Raw genomic sequence first — 26,213 nt, forward strand, 5'->3', positions numbered from 1 at the left:
GTCACTTTCACCTTTGTGGTGGGAAAGGTTTAGAAACAATAATCCAGGATAAAAGTAACATCACTTGGAAAAATATAGCAGAATCTGGGTAAATCAACTGAGGTTTGTTAAAAGTTAAAAAGTGTTTAAAAAGAAGCAAGTTTGATCTAAGAGAGGTTTGAGGCTATTGAAGTTAATGTGGTGTACATTGACTTCCAAAAGGCAGTTGATAAGCTGCTACAAAACAGGCTTGTCAGCAAGGTTGAAGCCCATGGAATAAAAGCAACTTTGATAGCATGGATAAGAAGTTGATTGAGTGACAAGTTGATTGTAGTAATTGATAGTATTATTTAGACTGGAGGAAGGTTTACATTGGGGTTCCCAGAGATCAGTTTTGGGATCACTGGTTTTCTTAATCTGATTTAAAATTTCTGATGTTGTGATCACTGTTCTCCAAATGCTCCCCGACTGGGCATAAACTTGGCAGATGGAATATAATGGAATATAATATGGGTAAATGGGTACTTTGGCAAGCTAAATAGAGGAGCTACATCGAAGAATATTTCGTACCTAGTCAAGCCTTTCATTTAATTCCAATCTCCATTAATTGACCTTAGAAACTGCTCAAGAGTACTGGGCTGTATTTTACTTCAGGCTGTACAAATCCACAAAAATGACAACATAATCTTAAGGATTAAGCCTACTTCATCAATGCACTACTGCAATATACTTTGTAGGGATTGAAGCATTTTATTATAAAAATGTCACTACTTCCCTAATCTGTAAATATTCTGATGAAAATCTAGTAAGCATTCCTTAATTTTAGGAAAAAGTAACCACAAATTTGAAACCAAAACTGGATAATCCCCTTCACCAATATAACCTGTTGTTATTTTTTTGTTGCCTTTCCTTGCCAAGTACCTTCAAGTTCCTCAAGCAAATGATCATTCTCCACAGTTATTAAGCTGGTAATTTGCACAAGGCAATATAATTGAACCTAAAAACAAGTGCTGGAGGTCACAGTGGGTCAGGCAGCGTCCATGGAGATAAAGGAGCTGAAGTGAAATGTGGAGGGGTAGCATTTATACAATAACACTGTAAGTAATCTAATCTAATCTAATCTAATAGTGGGGAGGGGAGGTACTGGAGTGCTGGGGGGTGGGGGGGTTGGTGGGGGGGAAAGGGTGTTGACAGTTGATCACTTAATCCTTGCTTTCTCTCCATGGATGCTGCCTGATCCACTGTAATCTGCAGCCTTTTTTGTTTTCAGTTCAGATTCCATCATCTGCAATAATTTGCCCCTACAATTGAACCTAATCCTGTTTGAGCTGATATCCATCTAAGGAAACTTACAGTAGGTATGTGATAATTCTCTCTCTCTCCTTTATTTGGTTCCACCCCCAACCACACATCAGGGTGCTACTGAGGCTAGTTTAAACATTACCTTGCCTGTGCAATGACTGAAGTTAGTAATACTGTATTTAAAAGAGGATAATTTTCAAGATGGGTATTCAGTCTGGTTCTCTGGTTTTCTTAAATTAACTTGTAATGTTGTTGCAAAATGTATAAGTGATAAAATGAATAAGTCTATTCCTACACGTCTATCCCTATTTATCTGGTAGCCGAGTACATTAGGTACTCCCAAAACTAAACTCCTGTTTTTCTTCTCCCTCAGCTGCTAAAGCAACTGCTGCAGTTATCCTGTGCTCTACAGTAGACGCCAAGCAGTTTCTGAAAATGAATCTGTATTCTGCTACTTTGTAACAGCATGATTATTGTTTCTTCAAATCCTGTTACTGTGCAAACTGTAAAGCGTTAAATAAATGAAAGGAATTAGATTAATACATTCCCAAGACATCAAATGAGAATGTTCTGTTTGGTGACCATGTAATTCTTAAATTCATTGCTTGAAACTGAACTATTTTCTATTGCCGATTTTAATGACCGTCAAGTAATAGCCCTTTCTTCACTCTGGAGAACTGATTGTTGACCTACTCTGTGTTAGTCAGTTAAAGATGTGTATCAGGGAAGAAATGTGTGTAGGTATTGAAATCTAAGCCAGCTCAGGTGAATCCTTCAAGTTTTGATGAAAGGCCATCAACCTGGCACATTTACTCTGATTTTCTCTCCACTGATGCTGTATGACCTGCTGTGTATTTACAGCTTTTTTCTGTTCTTATTTCAAAATACCAACATTTGGCAATGCTTTGCTTTTACTATCCGGTTTAATTGAGTCTCAATGATAGAGAAAGTAAATTTAAAAATCAAGTAATTAACAGATTATCTCGATGATTTGTTATGCATTTCAGTTAGGCTACATAATTGTTAAGAACCAAATACACTTTTTTTAAAATGAAATTTGATCTTGCATCAAAAATCAATATGCTAAGTGAACAGGGTCTTCTATTATCTGAATACAAATGCAGTATGTTCTCACTGTGATGCTCTTTATAGTATAGTTTTGTAGTTCTTATGATTTAGAATCAAGTTACATAGCTGCTGCTCTTGTTCTCTAGGGTATGCACTATAGAGGCCACATTCACGTCACAAAAGATTATTGTTTGCACTCTTCTGCACTATTGCTATGACTACAAGGATGTTTGTTCTGTGCAAATACATAGCTTGGATTTATCGGTATAACAGTATAGGTGACAAAAAATGGAAAGGGTAGTATCAAACTGCAAATAAATATAGTGCCAAGATTAGATATCAGGTGATAAAATCAAAATTGGTACCATTTGCTTTGGTTTTTGATCTCCTTTTTGATTTTGGTGCTGTTGTGGCATAGCAGTAATGTTACTGTACTAGTAATCCACAGTGCCAAGCCAATACTATATTCTGATACACATGGGTTTGAATTCTATTGTGATAGTCAGTAGAATTTTAATTCAATAAAATATGGAATTTAAAAAGCTCTACTGAAGAGCATGGGCAGAAAATTCCCAAAGTTTGGCTAAATGTCAATTTAGAGGGGTTTCATGTGAGTTTCTGTGAGTTTCAGCAGGTTTTCTCACATAATTTTAAGCTGCTTCCCTCATAAGGTATGTTTCATGCCTCTAGCATACTAACCTGCGCTCACCAATGTTGAGAGGGTCTCTCAGGAATCCTGCTGCCGGGGCTATATTTAAAGCCACATTCTACACCAGTTCAAAATCTGCAAGCCAGCAATCTGACTTGATGGTTTCAGCAAATTAAGAATGACTCCCGAGCGCTAATTAGAGACAGGTTGTGCCTCCCACAATCAAGCGTTGCTGACACTGATCTAGATGCCGTGGTGGAGTGGAATGCCATCCACTTTCCTCGGAATAACGTTAGATGCTCTGAAGGCTTCCAGGAGTTTGTAATATTAACTTCTATAAAATAACAGGAAAAGTGAGGAAAGAACAAACTAATTAACTGTAGTTTAGATAATACAAGGAATGCTGGCATCAGCACATTTTCAGTCAAAGAACAATGAGTTCATCCAACTCACTTCATTTGATAGTGGTTGCAAAATAAATCTGGTAAAGGTGGTCGTGGCCATTGTTAATGTGCTGAAGGATAGTGAAGGTGATGAACCTTCTGATCAATGCTGTCAGTTTCTTAATCAGTGGAATGCTGTGACTCTCTCAGACCCTCATTGACCATCAGTTACTACCCTCATTGCCTGCTCCAGTTTTCCAGAGCAAAGGATTATACAACACACTATGTCTGTATGAGCATGGGAACCTCATCTTAAGGAGACATCCCATGGCCTTCAGTGGCCAAGGTAGAGGAGACTGTTATATTGCTTTTGTGCTGGGCTTCATACTGTAGTTCTCTCACCACAAGCTGTTCACAATCTCTAGTGCCCTGTATGTTGCATCTGGAAATTGTGAGCAGATGACACTGGTGTCCTGAGACATCGTTATTCGGTTGAGTCCCATAGGACATTTCATCAAAGGGTAAACACTATGGGCAGTGTTCCCCCTAAGCTGCATGACCACTCTGAGGTTCCACACACAGACTGACTGGCTTGCTTTTACATTGACTTCCAGTTTCAGAAATCACTGTCATGTGACCTTGGATGTCCGCACTGCAAAAGAAGGGTTATAGGGACTTTTGATTGTGGTCCTCCTGCATTTTCTAGTCATTGTGAAGAGACTTCTTACTGGAAAATCTGCATATGAAGGCTGCTCCCCATTGGCTGCAAGTTACTGTTGCTCCTGGGGGCTTCCACATGTATTCCTCATCATTCACTGTTGACGCTTGTAATGCAGTGACTACAGAGACAACAACTGGTTTCTCTGCCTGGTTCTATTACTGTGAGCCTATGTGGGGAATATCAGACACTAAGCTGCTCCTCAATAGTGTGATCACTTAGTAATCATAACACACCCAGATGATAGCAAACGATCAGTCTTCAAAACTCGGAACATGGAGGCCTCCAACAAGAAAGGCAGTGGGACGCCTCTTGGAGGGCCTTTTGTAAAGGAAACCTGATTCAGATGTATGCTGTATAAGCATGTGGCGTGGATACAGTGCAGGTTGTAAATATTTTAGAAACAAAGACATCTTCACCTTCACACGCACGCCTGCACATTATCAGTGATAGATAGCATTGCATGTAAGAGTGTGTTGTGAAGTACTTACAGTTCAGTGTGGGAGAAAGACAGCCCTAGCCCCTGTGCAGCCAGAGTGCCTTGATAGATCCCCATCCTTCACAAGGCGAGCTCAGTCCCAGAGACAAATTAAAAACACTCCACCCACTCCTACTCTAGTGGCAGCTACTTTATTAGTTTCTCTCTCATGCTCTCTCTCTCTGTCTCGATTTGTCTGTCTTTCTCTCTCTCTCTGTGAAGCATTTGCATTGACCATGCAAAGATCCAGCAGATGACCCATCTCAGCCTCCTCCTATGATCATCCACGTGATGTCAAGGCACTGGATACTGCATAAGCTATGGTCCTGAAAAACTTAGTCAATGGAATGGAAGACTCACCTGGACCAAGGAAGATGGGTGTGGTTGTTGGAGATCAATCATCTCAGTCCAGGGACATCACTGTGGTAGTTCCTCAGGGAAGTGTCCTCGTCCCGACCATCTTCAGCTGCTCTATCAATGACCTTCCCTCCATCCTAAGGTCAGAAGTGGAATATTTGCTAATTTTGCAATGTTCAGCATTATTCATGACTCCTCAGATACTGAAGTAACTGCAGTAACTCATTTGGCACCTTTGACAGCAACTTCCAAACCTATGGGCTACACAGCCCAGAAGCACAAGGCCAGCAGATGCATGCGAACACCACCACAACCTGCATATTCCCCTCCACGCCACATACCATTCGGACTTAGAACATTCTGACTTACCTTTCCTTCTCTGAATCAATATCCTGGCACTTCCTTCCTAACAGTACTCTGGAGGCCTATACACCACAAGGATCTCAGTGGTTCAGGAAGGCAACTAACCACAACCTTTTCTAGGGCCATTGGATGTGGCATAATTGACATATATTATCCTTTTCTTATTTGGCATAGGGCTGTGTTCTTGAAGCATTGGATAGCTTAGTAGAACACAGGACAGTTTAGAGTCAAACACACTGAGCAGCAGTGGATTGGGAGGTGGATGGGACATTTAGGATAGAAACGTTTGAGGTGGAGCGTCCAGCACTGTCTTGACCTAAACTGTCTCCCCCCCACACTCCCTTAATTGCTGGCTGGGAAGAGCCAAGGTCAAATTTCATGTCAGCAGACAATTAAAACCTCTAAGGGACTAGTTGAGAGCCTCAGTCCACCAATCCTCATCTTTAACCAGTAATGGGAAGCGGAGGTCAGATCCTAGCTCACATCAAGGCCTGCCTAACTCACTGACAAAACTGACCAACTTCACTCTGTTCTGAAGTTCAAGGAATGATACCTCTGCCAGGCCTACTGCAGGACCACTTCTTCCAAGGGCATTGAGAAGCTGTTAGCTGTTTGCTAATTGTGTTAGCCATAGTTTAATTGGTAGCACTGTCATCTGAGTTAAAAGTTTGTTTCTTCAAGTTACACACCAAGACTTAAATGCAAAACATTAATGCTGCCGTACTGAGGGACTGCTACACTATTGAACCTGCCGTCAGGTGAGATGTTGAACTAAGGTCCTCCTCTGCATTCTCTCACAGGTACGTGTAATAGATCTTTTGAAGGGAGTTGTCCCACGTGTCGCGGCCAGCATTTATTCTGCAATTAATATCACCAAAATCTATTTGGTTAATGTCACATGGCTGTTTGTGGGAGCTTGCTGTTCACAAATTTTCTGCTGTTTACAACAATACCTGTACTTCAAAACTTCATTATCCCCAACACATGTCGATGTATCCAGTGATTTAGGAAGATGCTAATGTGAATATCTAATTCACAGACCCTGCATTCCAGTTAGAATGTAATTTTTAAAATTTTAGGAATTCAAGTATAATTGTAGAAAATGGGATAAATAGAATTAGACTACAAGGAGCCCTATGGAAGCGTAAGATCAGAAACAACAAGTGGGCTTGCTGAGCTGGAGACGTGATGTCTATGCTGATCATAGAAACAATAGAATAGTAATTTATTATCACTTGTATTTTTTTATACCAAATATACAGTGAAAAGTGTTTAACTTGCCCTCTGGCATAGTCTGGAGAAATTTCATTGTTTTGAGTGTTCAAGCTGAATTTGTTAAAAGCATTCATTTAATTTTGGAAGTCTGTAAAGCCCACTGTTTCGCCAGATCAAAAAAAATTGTAAGCAAGGAATATTTAACCTAAAGTCAGATGAAGAGTATTTTAGAGCAGACTACGTTATTATGGGATGGGTAGAACTTAAGAAAATTTTCTATTTTCTGTTTATCTCTGTTTGCCAGGACAAGAGTTAGAAAATAGTGCTTCACACAGCAGAAATGCTTCTACAGTGTAACGCAACGCTTATTGGGTTCAATTCCTACATCAACTGAGGTTACCTGAAGGATTCTCTTTCACAAACTCTTCCCTTGCCTGAGATATGGTGACTCACAAGTAAAGCGACCACCAGCTGTCTGCCTGAAGAGAGTAGCCCTGTCATCTAGTAAGGCTATGGTGATGTTACCTTTTACCTTTATTCATGGACTCCAGCCAGTTTAGGGTCAGGAAATCTCCACTGTGTGGTGACCTGTATTGTGGAACATGGTTAAGGCTAAAAGTTATCCCTGTGAGCCATTTCAGTAAAGCTGAGAATGTGGTGGAGTAAGCCCACAAGTTGTATTTACTTGATGCAGCTGAAAGAGAATAGAACTGTGACAAATTCAGCAGCTGCTAGGTAAAACTAGCTGTTTGATAAAAGCTGAAATTGTGTCCTGAAGAAGGGCTTATGCTCGAAACGTCGATTCTCCTGTTCCTTGGATGCTGCCTGACCTGCTGCGCTTTTCCAGCAACACATTTTCAGCTTTAACATTAGTTATCCAGGAGAAATCCCATGAGTTCTGGGGAAGGCTGTCTTGGGAAAAACTAAATTACAAGATGCAGATATTCATTGAGACAATCTGAGTTGAGGTTTTTCCAAAATTAGATCATTAAGTGAAGAGCTATAAGCCCTTGTAAGGGAGACAAGAGTGCTAATGAGATTTGGTGACCTGCAGTGCCACCAGCATGTGGGTGGGTTCTATCTAGACGACATTGGTCATTTCATGTGCAGTCTCTTGGGATTTTTGACCACATTTTTAATGTTAACTCATATTTACGACATGTTAATCCTGAATGTTACCATCTAGGTTTTATATAAAGTGTGCATGGTTTAAAACGACTGTCTTACTATTGCTTAAGTTTGTTTTCTTTGAGTTTGTACAGCATTTTTGCTGTTTAAATTCACTGCTGGACTTTTGCCACTAAAATGTTCTAACCTTTGGGTTCATCCACATGTTCTATGTTTTTAAAAGGTTATGGCTTATTAAGCCAAGTTAGAATAAAGCTTCAGCTTGTCCAGTATTCCTCGTAATTGGGCATAACAGTATATAGATGTACATTTTCAAAGCAAGTTAATGAGTGGCTGCCCAATAGATTCATGGTCATTTTTACTGAATAAAGTTTTTATTTCCAGATTTTTAAACCTAAGTTAAATTTCTCAAACTTATTGGAATTCATTTTATCCTCTATGGTACTAATTCAGTAACACAACTTCCAAAATATCATATCCAGACTAAAGATATTGCCTCCACAGCAATGAGATAATGTCTGCAAGATTAACATTCAGTTTGAACTTCAGTACTACTGTCTGCAAGTCCGGAAGACTCCCTAACCACCATTCTGATCTGTAAATTGTATGTATGTGTTTTACAGTGTTTGATCTATAAAGCAGTGATTTAGAGTTTTGAGGTTGCTTGAAACTCAAACCTGACGACCTACTGCTTTTAATAGTTGTGTCAATCCTCAATCAACCTGCCTCAGTACACTACATCAAAGAAATGGCTGTTTACCTCCTGCAGAATGGGTAACACTAATTTAATTGACTGATTTTATTTCATGGCATTGTCTCTCTTCTGCTAAAGATTACTCCTGGACTTGCAGATCATCTGCTAAAGCTATACATGTACAATAACCGGGCATATTGAGGTTGTTGGGAGTGGTGAAGTAATGAAGACTTTTTGTTTTGATACTACAACTGGAAAATAGTTTAAATCACCTCATGCTATTAATATAGCAGCATTTTCTTTGTGTTAAGCTGCTAATGGCATCTTAAGTACTCCAGAATCTCCTGACATGTTTGTGCTGTCTCTAGCAGCCGCTTTCTAGTTTAATAGCATTGAACGGACATACTGATGATAGATGATCACAATGCCATGAAGTGAAAGCTGGTTTAAGAGATTTTATTATGTTAGTTAGGTCAGTAACTTATTTTCATAATCAGCAACAAATTGCAATTGTGGCCAGTGTTTTGGAAGAGTTCTCACTGGAAGCCCAGTAAGATTGACCAAACTTGGCTGATGAAGCATCTACTCCCCACCGCCCACCACCAACCACCCCCTCCCCCCGAGCACCCACCTTTCCCACCCATCTACCCTGTGGCATCCCTTTTGTCTGGTTCTGTCCTTGTTTTAGAACATAGAACAATACAGCGCAGAACAGGCCCTTGATGTTGCGCCGACCCGTGAACTATTCTCAGCTCATCCCCCTACACTATCCCAAAATCATCCATGTGCTTATCTAAGGATTATTTAAATCTCCCTGATGTGGCTGAGTTGACTACATTAGCAGGTAGCATTCCACGCCCTGACCACTCTCTGCATAAAGAACCTGCCTCTGACATCTGTCTTAAATCTATCACCCCTCAATTTGTAGTTATGCCCTCTCGTATAAGCTGACGTCATCATCCTAGGAAAAAGTCTTTCACTGTCTACCCAATCTAATCCTCTGATCATCTTGTATGTCTCTATCAAATCCCCCCTTCGCCGCCATCTTTCCAATAAGAACAGACCCAAGTCTCTCAGCCTTTCCTCATAAGACCTTCCCTCCAGACCAGGCAACATCCTGGTAAATTTCCTCTGCACCTTTTCCAATGCTTCCACATCCTTCCTGTAATGGGGCGACCAGAACTGTACACAATATTCCAAGCACCAGCATTTTGTACAGCTGCAGCATGATATTGCGGTTCTGGAGCTTAATCCCTCTACCAATGAAACCTAACACACTGTATGCCTTCTTAACAGTAGTATCCACCTGGGTGGCAACTTTCAGGGATCTATATACATGAACTCCAAGATCCATCTGCACATCCACACTACCAAAAATCTTTCCATTGACCCAGTGCTCTGCCTTCCTGTTATTCTTCCCAAAGTGAATCATCTCACATTTAGCTGCATTGAACTCCCATTTGCCACCTCTCAGCCCAATTCTGCAGTTTACCCAAGTGCCCCTGCAACCTGTAACATTCTTCCAAACTGTCCACTACTCCACCGACTTTAGTGTCATCTGCAAATTTACTAATCTATGCCTGTGTCTAAGTCATTTATAAAACTGACAAACAGCAGTGGTCCCAAAACAGATCCTTGTGGCACACCACTGATAACTGGACTCCAGACTGAATATTTTCCATCAACCACCACTCGCTGCCTTCTTTCAGAAAGCCAGTTTCTAATCCAAACTGCTAAATCACCCTCAATTCCTTGCCTCTGCATTTTCGCCATCAGCCTACCATGTGGAACCTTATCAAAGGCTTTACTGAAGTCCATGTATACAACGTCAACTGCCCTACCCTCATCTACCAAAGGTTCTGCTATCTCCTCCCTGGCTTCCCAGAGAATCCTCAGATAAATCCCAACCAGCCCAGGGGACTTGTCTACTTTCACTCCTTCCAGAATTGATAACACCTGTGGCCCGTGACCTTCTCATAACAACTCAGCAGATAGCAGAAATGCATTAAAAGACCAGCATCCCTCGTGCCCATACATTTTTTACGAGGCTTTTGTGCACCCAGACAAGAACTGGCATTCCAAAGCTGCCCTTCTCAATGATGGACGTTCAGAGCGAAGATGTCAGAGCAGGGGAAGATGGTGCCACAATTTTCCTGCAAGACCTGGAAGTCCTGGTGGAGGGGCTGGTACAGTGGAGGACCATCCTCTTCCCACCATAGGAATGCACCAGAGGTTGTCATTGCAGAGAAGCTTCCGTTAGTGTTGCAGGAAGGTCACTGAACTTTAGAGTTCTGCCAGGACAAATGTCACTGTCTTTCTCTGCTCCCTCACACTCATTCAATCTCTACTACTGCACCTACCTCCCACCAAGGCTCATGTTCTATCACTCCCATGATTGTCTGTAAACCTTCCCTTTCTTGCTGTCACCCATCCCTTCTCCAAACATCACATACCACTAACCTGGCATGGCCTCTGTCCTCCTGGCTCGGTCCCTCAATGCATCACTACCTTTCACTCACCTGCAACAGTATTAATAGCTCTGCCACCCATTTGAAGCTAGGGTGCTCCTGACTGTAGACAAACCCCACTCCTACATTGCACCATTCCCATCCGTGCTGTACTATTCCGTCCCCCTTCCAAATTATGTTGAGTCCCATCACAATTGTGTAATCTGTGAGTTGAGTGCCTGTCTCTGCCTCTCCCTTCCAATGCTAGTTGCCAGTGCATCCTGTGTGTGGACTGATATGGTGCTATGAAGATTGTGAGGAATTGACAAACCTCGGATGCCAATGTCCATGGATGAGGGCTGCATTCAACTGGTACCTACAGCTGTGCCCTGAGATGCTGTTCACTACTGAGTAACATGGAGGCTCCTCACTGCCAGCAGTGAGCTGAAGTCTTCTGGAACCCGCTCTGACTTCCATATTGGCAATTCTCAATAGCTCCCTTGTTGCTGAGTTTGTCAAGTTGGAAACTGATCATTAATCAGGTGAGTTGTGCTTTAATAAGGCGGTTACCAAACAATAATTCCCCTTGATTGACAACTAGCTGCTGTCTAGTGAGAAAACTTTCCTCGCCGTCCAGCATGTGTATCAAAGATCGAGACCAAGCTATTCCCAATGTTGAAATAAGCTTTGGTGGGCTTCTGACACAAGACTGCCACAAACCTCACCATTACCCACACCGGTCAGAATCCTGTAAGATTCCACCCATAATCAAACATTGAGCCAGAAGGGGCAATATTTGGACAGATGAACAAAAGTTGAGAGAGGTAGGTTTTAACGAACATCTTAAAGGAGAAAAGGGAGGCAGAGATTTAGGGAAGAAATTTCTGAGCTTATGGCAACAAACACACGGTGATGGATAAATAGGACTTGATATGAGTTAGCAAATGGGAAAGCAATGTTTTGGATGGGCTGAAGTTTATGGAGGATGGAAGGTTGGCCACTGATCTGTGGGATCAGTCTAGATGTAACAGTGGCTGGGACGGATATAGAAGTATCGATGTTTTGTCATGGTTGTATAAAGCATTAGTTTGGCCATATCTGGAGGACCAGGTACAGTTTTGGTCTCCTTGTTTACGAAAGAATATAAATGCAGTAGAGACAGCTCAGAGAATATTCACTTAACTGATTCTTCATAAACCTGGGAGTAAATAGTTTTCAGGAATAGGTGAGAATGTAGAGTTGAAGCCACAATCACATCAGCCATAATCTTTTTGGATGGCAGAGCTGACTGAAGGGGCTAATAGACCTATTCTTAATTCAGATATTCATAGGTAATAGTTCAGAAGCAGTGGAACAGAGGTGGGGCAGAGATAGACATTGTTACGAAGGTCAAAGTACGCTGCCTTGGTGATGGACAAGATATTGAGTCAATTATTCTGAACCATACGGGATCCTGAGATTGCAAGTCTTAGTTTAGTGTCAGACCCCAGACCGAGGGACCATTGGAGATACTGATTGGGGAACAGAGTTTATAGTGGAGACTGAACAGTGGTTTTATTCTTCTCCATAATTTCTGTGGGTCACTTACTGAATCTCAGGCAAGCAGTGTGACAAATCGCACATGATCGATGCAGAATTCTGCATCATCTTGCTTTAGAAGAATATTTGAACCAAGAAAAGGGAGAATGAAGAATTACTTTCCTGTGTGGAGGACAAACACTTTGGTGAGAAACAATGAATCTTCTGACATGGCATAAAAATGGGAAGCTGACTTTAGTAAAGATTGTGATCAGAGCTGATGTCTTCCAGGTGGGGGCACTCTTGAGTCATAAACAGATGAAGTGTTTCATATAAGTAGCAAGTGCTGAATTAAAATATGTTGATTGTGCTCATATGGCCATTTTACCTATTCTTCAAAAAGTAAAGACCAAGCTATTACTTAATACTCAAAACAGTATTGAACCTCAAACAAACCTGATCGGAAACTCCATTGTTATTGTACCCCAACCCTTTTCTTTCTGCCCCTGCTAGATTAGGCAGGTTCATTCATATTCTGTCCTTATAACCAGCAGCTGGAAGGTGTGCCAAAGAGCTTGGGGTGACTCACCTGTTGACTAAATTGTATTTACTTTTTTTACAGGGAAGCATTAAACCACATTCATGTCCCAGTTCAGCAACATTGCCAAGATTAGTAAAACTTGAGTGAGGTTTCTGGTTTACCCTGTGGCACAATCCATTGGGGATTTTGCCCTTCATCACACTTTTATATAATGTACAAAGAAATTCAATTTATACTTGGGCAAATATATTTCATAAAAGTCAAACTCAGGCCGGTTTAACTTAGATCTTGAAGTTTTAAGTCATTTTTTACCTAGTGTGTGTATGAAACACAACTTCAAATATTACATTAAGCCACTGGCTATATTGTATACAGCAATCGGTATAGTTGGTAGAGAGCTCAATTTCATGATCTTTTTTAACTTACAAATTTTCTATATACTGGGAGAGTTGAGTTAATGTAGCTCTTGATTATTTCTCAACTAAAGCTCCTCACTCTCAGCATTTGACAAAATGTCCAATAATAATACAGCAATGGAAGTATAGTTTGCTGTAACTATACCTCAAATATTTTTACAAGTATAAAGTATGTAACATATAGGAGTAGACTACACAGCAGCTCAAACCAGTTCCACTATTCCAGAAGATCATGGTTGATCTTCCAGCACAACTCTGCTTTCCTGTTCTAATTACCATATTTTGAAATAAGATTGTTCTTGATCATTTTTATTTAGTATTGTAGTTTTTGAAGTTGGTTCTTGGATGATTAACACAAGATGAACTTATGTAATGTTGTCCTGGTTGAAGCATCATAATGCAGCCGTAACTAATGCGGCTAATATTGCTTTTAGTACACAAGCTTTTCTTTCTGCTTAATGCCCTGCATATTCTTGTCATGTTACTAACTTGACTACTTTTGGATAGAGACCCAGTATGTTAAGGAAGCCACTGTGTCGATTTAGATATTCAACTGCTCAGCTGTCTTTTGCTCCGCAGATGTTGATTACTCAGCTGTTCATTTCCTCCAGCTTTTTTTTGTAGTTTTTTTAAAAATGTTGTCATCTCCATCATTGTGAACACAGTGGATTCAGCTCAGAGATCAGCTGATCTATAGAAAGTGTTTTTTTCTATTCGATACATTCACTTACATTTTCCAGACTTAGTTGCACTTGGAAAAGTACATTTTACATAACAACATCGACATTGCTGCCAAATTGTTTGCTTTGTACAGTACCAAATCTATTCCAAATCCAGAGGTGAGGTCCAAGGAATCTAATCTCATTCGTCAGAGGGAAATGGGTCTGGGTGGGTTACTGTTTGGAAGGTTGGTGTGGACTTGTTGGGCCGAAGGGCCTGTTTCCACACTGTAGGGAATCTAATCTAAAAGCTAATACAATTGTCCAGAGGTGGGGTTGAATACTGATGCAGGTTAATAGACTGGAAAGAAAGGGTTAATGCATAGTACTCAAAATAATGGTATGTGCTTGGGTCAATTTAATTCCTGGTTTTTATTGAACTGTCAACATCAAAATTTACTCATGTTATAAATGTAAGGTGGGGTAAGCAAATGCTGAGGGTTAAAGCAGAAGACTTCAGGAGATCATACACAGGTCAGCAGTATGGCAACAGTGGAGAAACCATCCTTTGATAGCGTTCTCCTGCTCTATTAAGAACCTTATAGACACTTTTAAACTTATCCTGCCATGGACCTGATATATTTTAATTTAAATTAATCAATTTGCAATTGAAAACAACTGTCAGTAACAGCAACCATGAAACTATGATTAATTCTTATGAAAACCCATCTAGTTCCTAAATGTTCTTTGGGAAGCAAGTCTTTACCTTGTGTGGCCTACATGTGACTCCAGCCCCACAGCAATATGATTTATTCTTCACTGGCCTCTGGAATAATCTAATAAATTATTCTGTTTAAGAGAATTGGAAATAGGTAACAAGGATAAGCCATGGCACCAGCGTCCACATCTCCTGAAAGAATAAATAAAACTAAACTTAGCTAAAATCAATATAAAAGTTTTAACTGTAAGAAGGAAAACTGCTGCCCATACTGACTAAAGATTAATGTGTTTCTGTGGATCCTCTGCTGAAGTTATAATGGACAATTGGGAATCCCTGCTCCCAAATTTTACTGGTTGTCTTGGTATGTATAATATAGAAATGCAGCATCTATCTGTGTTGTACCTCTTTTTGTATCAAAGCAAGGCAGCATGTTGTCCAGAAAAGTAATTTCAAAGCAATACCATGACATGACATGTCCTGTGTAAAAATGGATCCTTGCAATTTGAGGACCAGATCTTTCTTGGCAGCCATCAGTGTCATTCCATACCACTTGACAAAAGGTGTGATTTTCTGAGTGAAATTGATTTTTGTATTCCCTTCTACAATAAAGGTAAGTAGGTGTTAGGAGGCACTTTATTTACAAACGACTTAGCTGAGAACTGAAAAACATCCCAATGGAAGCATAACAATCAAATATGCTGAGATTTGAACTCAGCAGCACAGTCTGACATCCATGTATGAATCCATGTCAGGCCTTCTCATCAGAAATTAATTTCAAACAATTCTGTAACTGTGTTTTGATTTTTTTTTTAATTTCTCTTTCAGATTTGGCAAAGAACAATCAGAATTGGATCAGTCTTTCCATGAATCTGTTATACTGCAGTTCTGGCCAAACACAGATTCCCTTCAGATTTTCCTCAAAAATGTGGACTCCTCTTGGTCTGTTTCTTTACATCTCTATTTCCTCTTTGACTGCGAGCTCAGTGTACAATTTACAAAGTAATGGAGTCAAAGTGCTGAAGTCCCTTCACGTCAGTAGTGCAAAGGAATGTAACCAAACTTGTGGCAGTGTAGCAGACCACGGTAAGGTATGCACTATGTCAATGTGCACAAAAGAATTCTACCAGAGAATGCTTCAATCGCTACTGATATTCTGCTGACCTGCGTATGACTTCCTAAAATCATTTGCAGTACTCTTCAGCATTTGCTAAGCTAATTTGCATTTGTGCATTGTTGTGAAATTTTGATATTGATAGTTCAACTGCAAATCAGGAATAGCATACACCACCATTTTGAAGAGCATACATTAACTCTAAATCTTCTTTTCCTCTGTATTAACTAATTACTTAGGCTACTAATTTTATTTTTGCTTGCACCGTATAGCTAATCTGTTGTAGCAAGTATCTTATGAGGCACCGAATTGAACATCTTAGGAAACTATAAAACATCATAATAAAGCAGCTCTTAATCACAAATATGTCCCCATGTAGAAGTCTCATGCAAAGAATGCAATTCAATTATAATTCATTTTTATGGAGATATTTAATTTTGAAATTTTACACTGCTCGCCCTTTAAACTTTAATCCTTTTCTCCTAAATGATACTTAACATCAGAAAATGCTCTTTGATGAAAAAGACTGCTTGAACAGATATAAATATTAATTTATTTTCTGAATGTAAAAACATTGCAAAGGAGACAGTGATCTTCCCAAAAACAAGATGACACCAGAATTAGCAGTGCGGGGAGGAAAACTTTAGGCTACAGAATTATAAAAATGAACTGGTCACTTGGGCAGAAAGGTGGAGGATTGAAAAGTGTGAAATGATGCATTTTAGGTTGACTAACAAGTGAGGAGAGTATACAATGAATGTTAAGTCCCTGGGTAGTACTGAAGATCTTGGTGTACATGGACGTCAATCCTTGAAGGCAACAGGACAGGTGGATAGGGTAGTTAAGAATGCATATGGGATACTTGCCTTTATTAGTTGAGGCACTGAGTACCAGAGGTGGGAGGTTACGACGTGGCTAGAAAGGACTGTAAAACTGGAGTACTGCGTGCAGTTTGGACACCACCCAATAGGAAGGATGTGATTTCACTGGAAAGGGTACAGAGGAGATTTACAAGGATATTGCTTAGTCTACAGCATTTCAATGATGAAGAGAGACAACATCGCCAGGGTTATTTTTCTTGGAGCAGAGAAGGCTGAAGGAGGATCAGATTGAGGATGTTCAAGATTTTGACGGGCAAAGATGGGGTCAATCGAAATAATAATTTCCCTTCAGTACAGAGGTCAGTTGCTCGGAGGCATAGACTTAAAGGAAGGGGTAGGAGGTTTAGAATGGAGTTAAGGAAAATTCTTTTCACCCAGATGACGTGGTTAACTGGAACTCGCTATCTGCAAAGATTGTAGAGACAGAAATCATTACAAAATTGAAAAAGCATTCAGATGAAAACTTGAAATGCCTTGGCACATAAAGGTACAGGCCAATGGTTGGGAAATGGGATCAGAGAAGATAAGTCCCTGATGACCAGTGTGGACGTGATGGGCTGAAGGAATTCATTTTGTGCTGTAATAGTTAATTGCTCAGTTGACATTTGGGGATAAGGAACAGATGAGGCAGAAGAGTTGTATGCAGTGTATAGCAAATTGATGAACGTGAACTGAATATGACAAAGCTGCTCAGGTTTGGATTTGGCCACACTGGGAAGGCAGGATGGACTCAGTCAAGGAGAGATATTTCCCAAAGCATTTTTACAACATCAATACAGAGAAAGCTGCATTATTTAAAATCAATACAGCTAAATTTGATTTTTTTTTCTTAAGTAATCAATCTCATTCATTTGGTCTCCTCATCATTTCAACTGGGCAGCTCCAGTAAGGAATGAAGCTCAGGTTAGATTTTATGTTGGGACATGATTCTGGTCATGGTATTGAGCATATTGCAATGTGAAGGTGGTAGTGGCAGGACAGGGGTTTGGTGAGGGAGTTCTGACCATGAGAGGGGTGGGCAGCAACTGCAAGCATCAAATGACAGGCATGATTTTTAGCTGTTTCAAAACAAGGGCCACTGTGCACAACAATCCCTAATTTTCCTGGGAGATACGTTAAAATAAAATAGTGTCACCTCTCCTAAAGGTCAAGCTTGGAGGACTTAAGTATTAAGTAAAATTAATACTTCAACTACAGCCCCTATTCCTCTGTCACTTACTCTTCTGACCTCCCTATGATCATGCAGCAACACTATCTCTTGCAAATCCAGGAACTCCACAATACTTGCAAAAATCAGTCCTGAGTTACTTTTAGACACTTTGCAGTGGCAGAATTTTTTATTATTATTTTGTAATGAGATTTGGGTGATGCTGACTGAGCCAGCATTTATTGCACATTCCTAATTATTCTTCAGAAGGTGATGGTGAGCAGGCTGAATGGCTTGCTAGGCCAGCTTAAGGGCTTTAAAGAGTCAATCATATTGCTATAGAGCTGGAGTTGTCTGCAACATTCCTTGTAATTCTCTTCCCACTGTGGCTCTCCAAGTTTCCTGTGTAGTAGTGGCTTCACAAGCCAATGCATGGCATACAATCAGTGTGCTGGAACAGAGAATGTTACACGTAGACCAGACCGGACAAAGAAGGCATATTTCATTCCCTAATTGAGATTTGTGAATCAGATGGGCTTTCATGACAATCATTGTGTTTTATGGCACCATAATTGCAATTTCAATTTCAAATATTTTCTTTATTAACAGAATTTAAATTTCACCATGCCACCATCCCTCTGGCTAATCAACATTATCTTACTAAGCTTCAAGTTGGATATTTGGCCCTTATGATAGTCCTTGGCAATGTTTCCTCTAAGGGTGCACACATGCCCAGTTGGTGTGCCAGTGCCATTCCTGGCATTGCTTTCTGGTTTCAAAAGTCACTGGCATGCACAGAATCAGAAGGAATGAAAGGAAACATAGGTCCTGGTCAGTCCTGCAGCAAAACACTTGATTTTTGGTGACTAGCATGCAGGTTTGTTATATGTACCTGCATGATGTAATTTTGGAAAAGTAGTGTGAAGTAACAACACAAGAAGCCAAGTGACACTGATTTTGTTTTTAACCACTTTGTGCAATATAAACATTGCTCTCAGCATTTGTTGCTCATCAAATTTTGGCCATGATGCTGTAATGCTGACAGTGATGCCAGTGATGCTGACATTCCATGAAATAAAAATAAAGGCAATTGAACTTGTCTTATTGTGCTTTGACAGAATTCTGGAACTCACAAGTGTCTATGAAGTACCACACAGGCCAAGCTGAAAGTGGCTAGTGGAGCAGTGTGCATCTACAAGAGGGATATTTATATTGAGACCATAACACTTCTTGTGGCATACCTTGCAGCTCTTCAGAGCTAGATTCCAGGAATTGACCTGTCAGGCTACTGACTTCTAGTCCCTTTGAAAGACCATCTGAACCCTTTTGGAATCATGGTCTCTTTCCTTCCATCTGTAACTGTCACACCCAAACTCACCCAACATTACAGATCAATTTTCAGTCCTAAAGTTATTATCATTAAATGTGTGTTAATAGATTAAAAAGTATTACAGATGATAAGTAAGATTTTCTTTTAATTTGTGTTGCAGATGGCTTGGAGTGTAATTGGGTTGTAATTGAAGAAAAACAAAATCTTTGTTTTTATTTGCACTGTCTTAATATTCCGGTCTGTAAAAGAGTAACTGTGGAAGATGCTAAAGCTTTGCAAATAGGTATGAGAAGAATCAGTTTACTTTTCAAGGACTCAGCGCATTAAATTGCCACTTATTAATTACCAATGTCAGTTCTGTGTTAACTATTTGTGCCATTTCTGACTTAAAATCCAGAATCCTTTGATAAACGTATTGTTTTTGTTCTCTTTAACTGTACACAGGTTACATCAGTAATGGAGCATCCAGATTTATTTGCAATTGAAGCCTTTCCTTAAATTTTTATGTTTTACTGTTCTGATTTTGAGGACAGGATATTGTTTCCCCATTGAAAGAATAAGTAAGCCTCTGCCGGTTTTAAACAGTAGAAGATAATCAGAGTAGTTCATTGTTATCTGGAAACAGCCCCAGTTGTTTTACAATGGTGCAATACTGTATTAGGGCTCTCAGACAGTAAGTCAGTATGCCTTTAAGAGACATGGTCATGATATAACAACTGCATCATTACATGTGACCTGAGAAAATAAAGATCTCCGAGTCTGTCTTAACTGGGGCTATTTGAAGCATGGCACACTGCTGCTCTTTATACCTGAATAGCTTAATGTCAGCTCAAGCACTAAATTGCCTTTGAATGCAAAAAAACCAAAGAACTATGGATGCTGGAAATCAAAAACAAAAACAGAAATTGCTGGAAAAGCTCAGCAGTTCTGACAACATTCTGGAGGAAAGCAGATTTAACGTTCGAGGTCCAGTGATCATCATCAAAATGTTCTGGATAAAGGTCACTGGACCCAAAACGTTAACTCGGCTTTCTCTCCAGAAATGCTGTTAGACCTATAGAGCTTTTCCAGCAATTTCTGATTTTGTTTTAGCCTTTCAATGCAATTTTTATATATGTTAGTGAGCATTAGTAAATGGGATCTTTCAATACCATATTACCCACATCGAGATCTTGTTTTACGAGAGAACATAAGCATTATGGTATTTTGTACAAGTCCCCTGCTGGAGACAAATCACACATTTGTGTGCAGTGTTGAGAATTAAACTGGCTTAAATTACTGCTCATTTGAGTCAAGTAGAAAATTCTTGAACATCCTTTTGTGCCATTCTATGAATATTCTGAGAACCATTTAAGAATAATGTGTCTACGGTGAATGTACATAGCATTGTTAAATATTTTTAACTACGTTTTTCTTTCTTGTTTTATAGGGCAAGGTTTACCAAGCAAGATTTTTTTAAGTCGTATACGTAGGGATAAAAGAGGTAATAAAAGGAGTAATAGTAGTAATTCCACTATTTTAAATGAATCATCTTCAGTATCAGCACGAGCCACCATTACATCTGCTATCACCATGAGTCCTACCACAAGGACAACTACAACCGTCCCCACCAAGACTGTATCACCAACTGTCCCCACTATAACCACAGCCACTACCACAACATCATCAACCATCCCCACCACAACCACCATATCGTCAACCGTCCCCACTACAACCACAGCCACGACCACGGTATCATCAACTGTCCCCACCACAACCAAAACCACCACCACAGTATCAACTGTCCCCACCACAATCGCCACGACGGTATCATCAACTGTCCCCACCACAACCAAAACCACCACCACAGTTTCATCAACCATCCCAACCACAACCACCGTATCATCAACCATACCCACCACAACCACAGCCACAGCCACAACCACCATATCATCAACTGTCCCCACCACAACCACAGCCACCACCACAGTTTCATCAACCGTCCCAACCACAGCCACGACCACCATATTAACTGTCCCCACCACAACCACAGCAACCACCATAGTGTCATCGACTGTCCCCACCACAACCACAGCTACCACCACAGTGTCATCAACTGTCCCCACCACAACCACAACCACAATTTCTCAAGAAGTCACAAATACAACTTCAACTCTTCCATCAGTACCTATTTCAGGTTCTCAAACACCTCCAATGATGACAATAGTGCCCACTACAATTAATTCAACAATAAATGTCAATGAGCCAACTTCAAAACATGAACAACCCATACAACTCTCCACTACTAGTTTAGCAAAAACTACTAAGCTACTAACATCAACTGCTCCACAGATGACATTGGCTCCAACAATTGTTCGTCAAACCACAATGGCAAATGCATTATCTACAAAAGCCATGAGTACTTCAAATGCACCTATGACTTCACCTCAAACTACAACAAAGAAAATAAACAGTTCAGCTTCTGCAACTATGACCATGTCCACAATGCCTGGAGGAACATCAAATTCACCAAAAGAAGCATCAAGAACTACACTTGCGTTCAACGATACGAAGTATTACAAGTTTCCTTCAGTTCCTGCTGGATCTCTAATCAAGCATTTAGCTGATACCAGTTCATTAATAGCCATATTAATATTTGGGCTGCTGTTTTTCTTAGTGAGTATAATATTGTTTGCTCAAAAAGCTTTTGAAAGCTATAAAAGGAAAGACTATGTTCAAGTGGACTATTTAATAAATGGAATGTATGCAGACTCGGATATGTAAGACCAAGAAAAATGAAAATATAGGAATTATAATACTTCTCCATTATGGTAATGACAGTGTTTCTTCATCAAACTAAGCACATTGGGAGAAGGTCTGGTGTGGATCAGCAGTAACTTGTGTTGTAAGCCAAACAGAACTGTCTCATTTTGGAACTTGTGGGGACCTTTCAGAGGATCAGTTGCCTGAGAATTAATTATGAATTTTAGAGTATAACCATGATGAAAAGAGATACTATGATTCTAATTTGGGTTATCCTGAAAGTGATTGTACTCCTGTTTGTTAATATTGATTTTAATATTTTGGGGGATTTGCATCCTTGATTCTGGTGGGATTGCAACAAAACAAAATGCTTCAGTCACTGTCTCATACAAAAAAAATCTGGTGTATTTTTTAATTAAAAGGGACTTTTGCAATAAAATAAGTTTTTAATGAAAACAATGCAGTAACCTAACACAACCTTCTCAGCAAGTCATTTGCAAAAAACTGTGTTACTGACCATTGAGCTAAAATGTGCAATTGTAAAGCACCACTATGGAGCTTTCCTGCCTTAACATTTTTAATTTTTTTTAATGCTACATTTCTGAAATGTGTCTCTCTTCTCAGAGATGCTTGTATAATTTTGAGATTCCTATACATTAATTCATTATAAACCTATTAAAGTAACTCTTGTGCACTAATAGCTGAGATACTATTGTATCTTGCTGCCACGAATGCTGTGCTTGTCTGAACTACTGTATTGTCCTCATGGAAGACCGAGTCTAATGCACATAAGAGTACAAAGTTCACATAATTTTATTTGTAATAATTTAGTGTATGTCTTTTACATGGTATGTCTTAACATTAACATGGCCAGTATACAGTAAAGCCCAAGAGCTACCTCTTCCTTTACTGCTCACTTGTGTTGTGAAGTGTACTAGACACTGTATTGCTAAAGTAGTTGGCATGTATACATACCTGAGCTATGCTGTAAGCATGCAGAGTGGACAGACCATGAGACACTGACCAAGAGCCAATGTTGCCACTTCGGAACTCCATTATCTAGCCTTCTACTCTTATTAGCCTTCCGAACCTACTGACACGAGGGGCCTCACCGCCACCTCCCCCTCCCCTTCCTTCCAGCTCAATACCACCACTATCACAATGCAACAATACAATTTAAGAGACATTAAATCCATGCTGGTCACTGGATTATTTCTTCTGACTGTTACAATTCTACATATTATGTTTTGGGGAGGAGGGGGTTTCAATATTTATTGAAAATTTCAGTTTTATGGACCATAAACTGTAGGAGCAGACCACCATCACCACCACATTGTGTGTCTATTTAATGGGACTGTTGCTGATCTGATAATCCTCAACTCCATTTTTCTGCCTTTTACGCATAATGCTTTGTTCCTTCCTTGATTAAAAATCTCTCAGCCTTGAATATACTGAACAACTTAGTCTTGATAACCCTATGTGATAAAGAATTCCACAGATTCACTCCTTCTGAGAGAAGAAATTCCTCCTCATCCGTCTAAAATGGGTGACCCCCTTACTCTGAGATTATGACTCCTGGACTTTCTCTCAAGGGAAATTATCTCTCTGCATCTACTTTTCAAGCCTCCTATGAATCTTACATGTTTCAGTAACGTTACCTCATTCTTCTAAACTCCAATGAGTACAAACCCAACCTTTTTTCAAAATAAAATCCTTTCATACCCTGCATCGTCCTGGAGAACATACTCTGGACCAACTCCAATATATTTCCTCAGAAAGGAGGCCCAAAATTCTTCAGAATATCATAGGTGTGGTCTGACTGGTGCCTTGTATAGATTTAGCAGGAGGCCCTATTTTGTATTCTCTTTTTACCTTTGAAATAAAGGCCAACATTCCATTTGGTTTCCCTATTACCCACTGAACATGTATGCTGGCATTTTGTGATATATGCAGGAGGACCACCATATTCCTCCATGCTGCAGTTTTCTGCTTTCCCCATTTAAATAATCTTCACCACTTCTTTTCTCTCTGCCAGTGCACTAACCTGACATTTTTCCACATTCTATTGCCATGATTGGAACAAAGTCAGCCAGGTTGATCTCAGGTGAGTTCCCTGATTAGGGCTGGTAACCTGGTCCAATCAGGAAGCCCTAGCTGACAGATTATAAACAGAAGTGGGGTTTTAAAAAAGAAAAAAATAAGTAGGGGATTCCAGCATTGCCCTTTTAAAAAAAAATAAACAGTATCTAAGTACTACCGCAGTTAGGTGGTAGTGTGGGGGTTTAAAAATTTTTTTAAATATATAAACAGAAGTGTCAGGGGTTCCCTTCACTCCAGGAGTCCTATACTGTGCATGTATAAATAAAAGGTATCTTGGTGATAGGATACCAGCCTTTGTAGAGTTATTTCAATATTCCACCCGCCAAGGTTTTTGCCCACTCACTTAACCTGTCTGTTCTGCTCTGTAGATTCATTGTAGAGGACAATAGCTGCTCAGATTCGGATGGATGATACTGAAGTACTTACTTAATGACTGAAAATTGTGTATACAAACCAATCGCTAACATTAATGATGGCTTAATAGAGATTCCTCATGGCATTTAGTATAATGACTGGAAGAATGAACAGAAATCGTACAGAGCCGGAATAATTATTGGAAGAGGGAATAGGTGGGGAAGAACTCTTAGCAGCAGGGCATTTTTACAGAAGGTCTTTAGGAAGTAAATTTGTTGAAAAACAGATGTATGTGTACTGAGGGGCTTTTTTGCAAAATGGTATCCAAAGCCATGAAGACAGATGTCTGAGTTTCTATACCAACACTGTGTCACTCACTTTGCTTGGGATGCTGAAGTACCAGTTAGCAGTCTCTACAGCACAGTTGGATCCATGTGTGTTGATGGAGGCAGCTACCTATTCAGTTTTGAAAAAGAAGACTTTCCATGTGTATAAAGCTCAGTGGATACTTGGTGCTGTCTATCCTCCTCAACGTTAAAGACTTTCCAATGAATGATTAACTCTCTCCCCCAGCCTGTTCCCATTGCACTCATCATCTGAGGTTTCCTGCTGCAGAACTAATCCGTGACATTGAGTGAACTGATACCTGTATTGTCTATGTCTCTTAACTAGACTCTATTTCTGCCTCGTGTCTCACACAAATGAAGAGCCTTTCTGTAACCTATCCTCTGAAATTATAGTGTCATTATCAGTGCTGCTGGCCGCTCATGTGAAAACATGCATCTTTATTTTCACAGTTTATCTGCACTTCCTCAACTGCCTGAGTAAGTTGCAATTCTTTAGGAGTTGAAAGGGAAAATGTTCGTTCGTGGTGATGGGAAAGTAGAATGTCAGATGAGCATGCTAACACCATCAGCTTCTCGGTCAGAACACTTTGCGATGAGGGTGTTATGAGATGGGACTGGATGGATTGGGTAATAGATGTGGCCATGTTTAATAGTTCCAGCTGCACTATTGGACGCAGGCTCACTAATGGCCCGTCCCATAATGGTCAGCACTATCTCTGCTCAAAGGGCCAAGTCCTGCAGGCACGCTTCTCCCCCATTTGTAACTTATTGCTCTTGATTTCAGTTGGGTGCCATGTTCTCCTGTGAGAGAGAGGGAAGTGTATTCAAGTTTGTTTCGATTTTGGCCTTGTTATAGTGAAATCACTTGCACCATGCAAGTTGTGAGAAGTAGCGGGATGATTATAAAATGCTAAGTGGTTAAATCTCAGAGGGTGAAGTTAATAAATAACTACTAGGGATAAGCATTGATTTTGAGAGATCATTGGTACATGAGTGATTGGTGTGTGGGGCATTGGGCAGTGGTAGATGGCGATAGTACAGTTGGGAGGGTGTATGAGACCATTAAAAAACTGTCAGCACTACGCCCAGGTTAGTGGTGTAACACTGCCAGCTACCCATTCCCATTCCCTTATTATGCTGTGTGTGGAGCATCTCTTACACCATGAGGATATTGGACACCACTTTACTGAGACCTCCAAAACGCAATCGTAAAGTACCCTTACAGAATGGCTCCCAACACCTTCCATGGCTACAATTTAACTTCCTTAATGTATTGCAGGCTAGCTTGAAAAAGTGTAAATGAATAACACAATTGTTGTTGATGTATACAACCACTAGAGAGTATGGTTGTCACTGGATATATGTAACTAACAGGCAGCACAAAGTTAGTGGGCTTTCTGCATTCCAACCAAAGGGCGCATTGCATTCCATTTCCCGCTATCTTTCTCTTTCACCCACAAAATGAATGCCAACAGCTGAATTAGAATAATTTAAATTTAGCTTTACTACAATCTGCAAACTCTGCTGAGTTGGCTGCTCATAGTATGGTTGATGTAGAAGAAGTA

The 26,213-nt window shown here is 40.1% G+C and overlaps 1 protein-coding gene across 1 annotated transcript in view; it reads left to right on the top strand.

The window, feature by feature from the left end:
• Positions 1–22,324, top strand: part of LOC140493619 (uncharacterized) — a 47,266-nt gene extending 24,942 nt beyond the window's left edge. Inside the window, exons 3-5 of the mRNA XM_072592256.1 lie at positions 15,462–15,719; positions 19,266–19,388; positions 20,535–22,324. Coding sequence (XP_072448357.1) covers positions 15,500–15,719; positions 19,266–19,388; positions 20,535–21,868 — 1,677 coding nt within the window. The 5' untranslated portion in view covers positions 15,462–15,499 and the 3' untranslated portion in view covers positions 21,869–22,324. The remainder of the gene's footprint in view (positions 1–15,461; positions 15,720–19,265; positions 19,389–20,534) is intronic.
• The last annotated feature ends 3,889 nt before the right edge of the window (positions 22,325–26,213 follow it).

The sequence above is a fragment of the Chiloscyllium punctatum genome, chromosome 22, assembly GCF_047496795.1.
Source record: "Chiloscyllium punctatum isolate Juve2018m chromosome 22, sChiPun1.3, whole genome shotgun sequence".
In the NCBI taxonomy this organism is placed as follows: Eukaryota; Metazoa; Chordata; class Chondrichthyes; order Orectolobiformes; family Hemiscylliidae; genus Chiloscyllium; species Chiloscyllium punctatum.